The sequence below is a fragment of the Scomber scombrus genome, chromosome 18 (genome assembly GCF_963691925.1).
Source record: "Scomber scombrus chromosome 18, fScoSco1.1, whole genome shotgun sequence".
Lineage (NCBI taxonomy): Eukaryota > Metazoa > Chordata > Actinopteri > Scombriformes > Scombridae > Scomber > Scomber scombrus.
The window spans coordinates 2917192-2924455 of record NC_084987.1 but is presented as its reverse complement, the minus strand read 5'-3'; the positions used below and the strand labels follow the sequence as shown (position 1 = coordinate 2924455).

Here is a 7264-nt window from a genome sequence, read left to right as displayed (position 1 = left end):
CTGAAATATGAGAGTGGAGAACCTTAGCAACCCCCTATAGTAACCACGTTAGCAACCAAGACTTCGGCCGTTTTGTATGCATATGCAAATTATATAAAACAATCTCGAATTATAAACTTGGATATATCCATACATGTTGAGGCCTGATTCAGATCCTAAATATGAAAGTGGAGAACCTTAGCAACGCCCTTAGCAACCACCAACCACCTTAGCAACCACGTTAGCAACCAAGACTTCGGCCGTTTGTAGGCATGTGCAAAATATATAAAACAATCTCGAATTATAAACTTGGATATATCCGTATATGTTGAGGCCTGATTCAGATCCTAAATATGAAAGTGGAGAACCTTAGCAACCCCCTTAGCAACCAAGACTTCGGCCGTTTGTGGGCATGTGCGAAATACATTAAATAATCTGACATCCAGGATATAAATAACAGAAAATCACAAAAAGCAGAATATGTCCCTTTTAAAGTTTCTATTTCGTGCCAAACAGTCACATCCCAGCATTTTTATTGAACATTTCCATCATCTTACGAGTGTGTTCATAAAGCAACGTGTTTGTGTCAGGAGTCGTGGTGTCCGACCCTTGAAGAACATCTCTACCCGATGATCTACGACGAATATTCGCTCACGTGAACGCGTCCTTTCCGGAGGCCCGTTTGGCAGGCAGCGGGGGTTGAGGAAGAGCGTTCACGACAGCGGCCTCTTCGTTATGTCCTGCTCTGTCAGGTAATAGTTCAGGTATCCTCCGAGAGCACCGACAGCAACGGCCGTCATGTGACTGGAGCAGCCGTCTGAGGGGGAAAAAACAGCACAGTCAGAATAAAAGAGGAAAGAAAATGAACTAGAAAAATCCTCAATATGCTCCATTACAAGTAAAATACCAGTTAATTTTCAAAGTTAAAATAGAAATAGTTTTAAAAAAAAGAAGCAGACTTCAACTTCAATTGCCACTTTTTTGTCTCGCTTGTATTAAACATTTCTCTTTTATTTAATTTTTACTTTTGTTTTGTCTTTTTAAATCTATTTTAACCTAGTTGTTTTTTCCCTAACATTTCATAAACTTTTTTCTCTTATTTTTAGTTTTATTTTCTCTTATTTATTTTTAAAACATGTTTATCATTTATTTATTTTCTCTCACATACATTGGTCTCAATTTCTGTGTTCAGATTTAGGATTCATGTTTATAGTTAAGACTTTAAAAGGAGTTTCATAAAATAACCAAAGTTTTAAGGTGAGCAGCCAAGTTTAGTGTCTAACCTTGATGCTCTTCTATTTGTACTATCCACTTGCTGCTGTTGCAATAATATACATTTCCAGGAATATCTTATCTTTATCTTATTAATCTAAAGTAAAATATGGTCACAATCTGTTCTTCTCTTCCTGAGTTATGGTGTTGAATAATGATTAAAAAAAACCTAGTGAATGAATTCTTTAGTCATGGCCAAATATGTGTATTATGAGCTCACAGTGACCATTGAGCACCAAACTCTGATCACTTCATCTTTATGTCTAAGTGGACATTTGTGCCAAATTTGAAGAGATATCCTTTAGTTGTTCCTGAGATATTGTGTTCACAGGAACGCCTCGGCTGTAGCTGACGCAGAGCTTTAAGAACACAGATCATAATATCAGACTCTCTCAGGAGAAGAAGAATTCGGCGCTCGTGAACGTGACCCGAACCCAAAACTGACCCGGCAGGATCTTCTCTCTCCTCTTCACTCTCCTGTGAGGCTGCAGCTGCTCCAACAGCTCGTCTCCGATGATCTGAGAGATGATGCTCTCTGAGGAAATAAACAAGCGGAGAATAAACTGGTCATGAAGTTTAAAAGCTCTTAAGGTGGAATTGGAAGAATTACGTGGTATAAATGTTGAAAGACACATTTACGTCCACGAAACAAGATGCAAACTTCTTAATGCCTTCTCTAATAACTAAAAAGTCAGTTATAAAAATAAGACTTAGTATCAATGGAAATGATGAGTCATAATTATTATAACACTGCTCAAACACTCACTGTCTCTCCCGAAGCAGCCGACTTCCTCATCCTGCAGCCGGAGGATGTGCTGCAGCCAATCAGCTTTGTAGAAATCGGAGAAACCGGTCAATCCGCAAATTAGGACTGAGAGAGAGACAGAGAGAGAGAGAGAGAGAGAGGAGAGAGAGAGAGAGAGAGAGAGAGAGAGAGAGACACAGAGAGAGAGAGATAGAAAGAGAGAGAGACAGAGAGAGACAGAGAGAGAGAGAGAGAAAGAGAGAGAGAGACACACAGAGAGAGAGAGATAGAAAGAGAGAGAGACAGAGAGAGAGAGAGAAAGAGAGAGACAGAGAGAGAGAGAGAGAGAGACACAGAGAGAGAGACACACAGAGAGAGAGAGATAGAAAGAGAGAGAGACACAGAGAGAGAGAGACAGAGAGAGACAGAGAGAGAGAGAGAGAAGAGAGAGAGAGAGAGAGAGAGAGAGAGAGAGAGAGAGAGAGAGACACACAGAGAGAGAGAGAAAGAGAGAGGGAGAGAAAGAGAGAGACACAGAGAGAGAGAGACAGAGAGAGACAGAGAGAGAGAGAGAGAAAGAGAGAGACAGAGAGAGAGAGAGAGACACAGAGAGAGAGAGAGACAGAGAGAGAGAGATAGAAAGAGAGAGAGACAGAGAGAGACAGAGAGAGAGAGAGAGAAAGAGAGAGAGAGACACACAGAGAGAGAGAGATAGAAAGAGAGAGAGAGAGAAAGAGAGAGACAAAGAGAGAGAGGGAAAGAGACAGAGAGGTCAATCAATCAAAATTAAATGAATGAAACTGTCACACAGACTTAATGTGGGACATGAATTGTAAAATAAAAAGAGTAAAACATTTTATTATTTATTTATTTTTATCATTATTATTATTAGTAGTATTCTAAAAAGCAAATTTAAGCTACGTGATGCAAAAATGTTGTTGGTTTATTACTTTTCATTAAATTTTTGTAAATGTTTTTGTTTTTATTATTATTTATTTATTTTATCATTATTATCATTATTAGTAGTAGTAGCAGTAATATTCTAAAAAAGTGTAAAAAAAACCCCGCAAATTTAAGCTACGTGATGCAACATTTTTGTTAGTTTATTGATTTCACTTTTCATTTAATTTCTTTTTTTCTGTAATTATTTTTTTTTGGGGCGGATTTAAGTTACATGACGCTCAAGGTGTTTCGTGTCATTACGATGAGTTCCGCTCACTGTTTTCGATGAAGATGTCCACCGTCTGTTCGGTCAGCCCCTCTCTGATGATGTCCTGGTTCGTCTTCATCATGTTGGAGCAGAAGATCTTCTCGTAGTTTTGTTCGGTCATGTTCGCTCGGGACATCCGCGTGTCGCCTTTCAGCAGGTTGGAGCAGCCTCTCTGAAACACAGCCGGCGTTAGTCGACGTGATAAATACAGAGACGAGTCGGATCGAGACTGGATGTGTTTTTAAAAAAAAAGTAGTTTCTTCACCATTTTCCCGATCATGAAGTAAAGCAGCTGGTGGGACAGAGAGTAGTGCGGACATCCGAAACGAGTCATGGTGTCCCGGCAGGGTTTGGTGACGATGCACGGAGTCCCATTCATCTTCCTGCTCAAGCACACACACACACACACACACACACACACACACACACACACACACAGAGGTGAGCAAAACTAAATTTTTTATTCATTTTATATTTAAAAAAGAGTAAAAGTTGTGCAAATTTAAGCTTTGTGATGCTATTTTGTTGTTTTATTGATTTCACTTTTCATTTAATTTCTGTTTTTGCAATTAATGTTATTATTATTATTATTATTATTAGAATTATTGTTGTTATTTTACTTTTTTTAACTTTTTTTTTACAACATTTTTTTTCAAAATTAATGCTTAGATTTAAAAAACCTCATTCAATTAAACTCAATTTCAATGTTATTTATGTATTTATATAATTCCATTTTATCCATATTTTATTTATTTAAAACTATTGTTTGTGCTATGATTTGATTTTAATGTTTGTTTGATCGAGAATTAGTGAAAAAAATGTTTTTTTTATTTGGGACGACAGTATTGTTTGCTAAATTATACCAAACAAATTGTTGACAATCTCTTTTGTTTTAGTGACAATTGGTTGATTATTTTAAATTAAATAATTCGGATAGCCTGATTTTCGTGTACCAGTTGTAATTAAATAATTATTCTTTAAACATTTTTTTTTCCATTTAATGTTGACACTATAAATGAAAACATTAAAAGTAAATACATATAAAAATGTGTGTTGTATTTAACTTAATTGATTGATTAAATTTTATTTAGGCGTTTTAAATCTTCCGTACATTGCTGCACATTTATTGTCATTAAAATATAAAGCTTCTTGACACCTTTCCAGAGCTGAATTAATACATATGATGGCTCAGAGATATGTTTAAAATCAATATCATGGTATATTGTTCCAGTATTGATCTTTGTTTTATCTCCATGTTAAAATGTGGAGCAGTTTCGGTGTATTTACGTACCAGGTGCCGAGCAGCAGCGTCAGACACTTGTCGCTGAGCTGCTCGTCGTAACACTCGGTGGTCATCGTGGAGGCGTAGACCAGGCTCGGGTCCGTGGAGGTCCACTCCTGAGGGATCAACCAGAACCTCCAGGACAGCAGGGGCTCAAACTCTGGGTGACAAACAGTTATTCAGCTTGTTCACTACTGTTTCACACAAGTTTTAACATATTGTGATCCAGATAATGTAAAACTTGTAATCATGCAAGCATAACTAAATAATATAACTATGTAGGTGAATACTGTGCAATAATGCGTGCACAACTACATCTGTGTACATTTACCAAGTGCAATAATATCTGCACACTCATCTGAGTTTAAGAAATATGTGCAATACGGCATTGTGCAATAGACAATTGCACTTTGTACACTTTTGTGCAATAGAGCATTGTGCAATATGATTAACACACTGAAATGGACAATGTGCAATAACTCCAGCAGTTTTTAATATAGCAGCACCTAAACACTTTAGCACTCAAGCACTTTATGACCCCCCAAATTCTGGTTCTGTCAAGAGTAACACGCTTTTCTGCTCATTGTTTATATGTCCGATTCAGGCGGGGAGTTCCGGTCCTCTGAAATGATGCCAACGCGGAAGTAACTTTAAACTGCATTCTATCAAAAGGCCACCAGGGGGCGACCGTTTTGGTGTCAAAAGGACTTCCGTCTCTATACAAGTCAATGGAGAATTCACCAACTTCTCATTTGATTTCTAACCTCAGTAAACGTTTTCAAAATGTGTTTATGGTCTCAATCGCTAGTTTAAAGCCTTCTTCAATGCAGTATGATGTTCATTTGGGACATTTTGGCCTCCCTGATTTTATATGTGACGATAAAGCAGGGTATGCATTAGGGCGTGGCTACGTCGTGATTGACAGGTTGATTGGTTCACAGGTTCAGGAGGGCGCCTCATGCTCCTCCTGATGCCCATATAAGTAGAATCCCTGTTTTTATTTTTCCACCGGAAAACAATGCACCGGAAATGTTCAAGATGGCGCTGCTCAGATCCGATACTATTGGTCTCCGAGCAGCAGTCCACAAACCAATGCGTGACGTCACGGATGTTACGTCCGTTTCTTATATACAGTCTATGGTATTTACATGTTCATGTTTTGATTAATATGTATTGTATCTGTCTTCTCAAATAAATAAATGTACAATCTACCTTGGAAGTACTTGTTGTCGTTCTGCTGCAGGGCGGTGATGGCCTTCTCGAAGGTCAGGTCGAGACGTTTGACCAGAGCCACGGCGGTGGTCCTCTGAGCCCAGCTGATGGGGTCGGAGTGAGGCCACGTCCGAACCGCTTCCTTCAGTTCAGCTGAGACACAAAAACAGCAACAACCACAGAGGAGAATCAGGATCGAGTGATGATCATCTGCATGAAACTGGATCTTTGTTAACAATATATATATGAATACATATATTGCTGCTTTTAATTCTTTGAAATCAATACTTTTCTTTATATTTAGTAAATAATTCATGATGTGGGCTTATTTGGAGCACACATGGGCTTAAATTGAGTCACAGTACCAATTAAACCCACTTTATTCATCAAATATCTTTATTTTATATTCCAACATCTACATGAACTAATGAATACATTTTCAAATGAGAGATAAATGTTTCTTTATAAGAAATGATCTCCCTTATAAATCATGTCAGTATCCATGAAAAACACTTAGATTTTGGTGCTTAATGGGAACATTTACCCTAACAGCTGATCTTAGGTCTTAGGAAGGAAGGAAGGAAGGAAGGAAATAACTAACAAATGAAGAAAAGGAAAGGAGGAAGGACAGATGGCAGGAAGGAATGAAGGAAGGTATGAAGGAAGGAAGAAAGAAAGGAAGGAACGAACGAAGAAAGGGAGGAAGGAAGGAAAAAAAGAAAGAAAGAAAGAAAGAAAGAAAAGAAGGAAGGAAGGGAGGAAGGACAGATGGCAGGAAGGAAAGAAGGAAGATATGAAGGAAGAAAGGGAGGAAGGAAGGAAGGAATAAGGAAAGGAAGGAAGGAAGGACAGATGGAAGGAAGGAAGGAAGGAGGGAACATTTACCCTAACAGCTGAAACATTGGTTAGAACATTAGAAAAGTCATCAAATGTAATAAGTTACATTGCTTTGATGAAGTCATTGAAATACTTACATGACTTATTACATTTTTAAATAAAGTAACTAGTAATCTGTAATCTATTACATTTCCACAGTAACCTTCCCAACCTTGTGTCTCTTACATCAGAAGTAAAGAGTATAAAATGTCACAGCTGCCCTGGTCTCCCCTACATTATGCTGATCATACGGCTCCATTTTCACTGAAGTAAACATTTCTTTTTTATACTGTAGATTGTTTACTTTTACCCTGAATTACTGATTCTTCTAACACACCAACAAACAAACCAACACTGCAGATGTTTCCAGATGTTTGACGCACAGAGCAGAAGCATTATAAAGATGTTCACCCCCACTGCAGCATGAGGAACCCGACCAACTCGTCCAGGTTGATGTGTTCATGTTGTCTCTCCAGGAAGGACGCTCCCCTGGAGAGGCTGCTCAGGATGTCATCGATCACCTCCGCCTGCGTCCCGCACACTGCAGCACACAGCAGCAGCAGCAGCGCCCCGCACAGCCGCAGCCGCGCCGCCCGCATGTCGTGTCTCTGCTGTCGGGGGTCGCTCGGATGTTTGCAGCCCGAAGGCTCCGGGACACTTTCTGCTGCAAGGCGGTGCAGAGAGGAGA

At 38.9% G+C, this 7264-nt stretch overlaps 1 protein-coding gene across 1 annotated transcript; it reads right to left on the bottom strand.

Moving 5' to 3' along the window:
- Positions 1 to 462: 462 nt before the first annotated feature.
- On the bottom strand, positions 463 to 7264 carry c18h16orf89 (chromosome 18 C16orf89 homolog). The gene is made up of 8 exons (XM_062438191.1): positions 6993 to 7264; positions 5701 to 5854; positions 4498 to 4648; positions 3472 to 3589; positions 3216 to 3378; positions 2018 to 2122; positions 1697 to 1786; positions 463 to 796 (listed from the first exon to the last, which is right to left on the bottom strand). Exons 1-8 carry the CDS (start codon positions 7173 to 7175, stop codon positions 693 to 695), a joined length of 1068 nt encoding a protein of 355 aa, XP_062294175.1. The 5' UTR covers positions 7176 to 7264; the 3' UTR covers positions 463 to 692.

Bases quoted from the DNA above. Each gene is read 5' to 3' on its own strand.
- c18h16orf89 (XM_062438191.1), bottom strand. From the start codon at position 7,175: ATGCGGGCGGCGCGGCTGCGGCTGTGCGGGGCGCTGCTGCTGCTGCTG. The intron at 4,649-5,700 runs GTAGATTGTACA...TTTGTCACCCAG, and splicing joins CGACAACAAGTACTTCCAAG to AGTTTGAGCCCCTGCTGTCC. The intron at 3,590-4,497 runs GTACGTAAATAC...GTGCTTGAGCAG, and splicing joins ACGCTGCTGCTCGGCACCTG to GAAGATGAATGGGACTCCGT.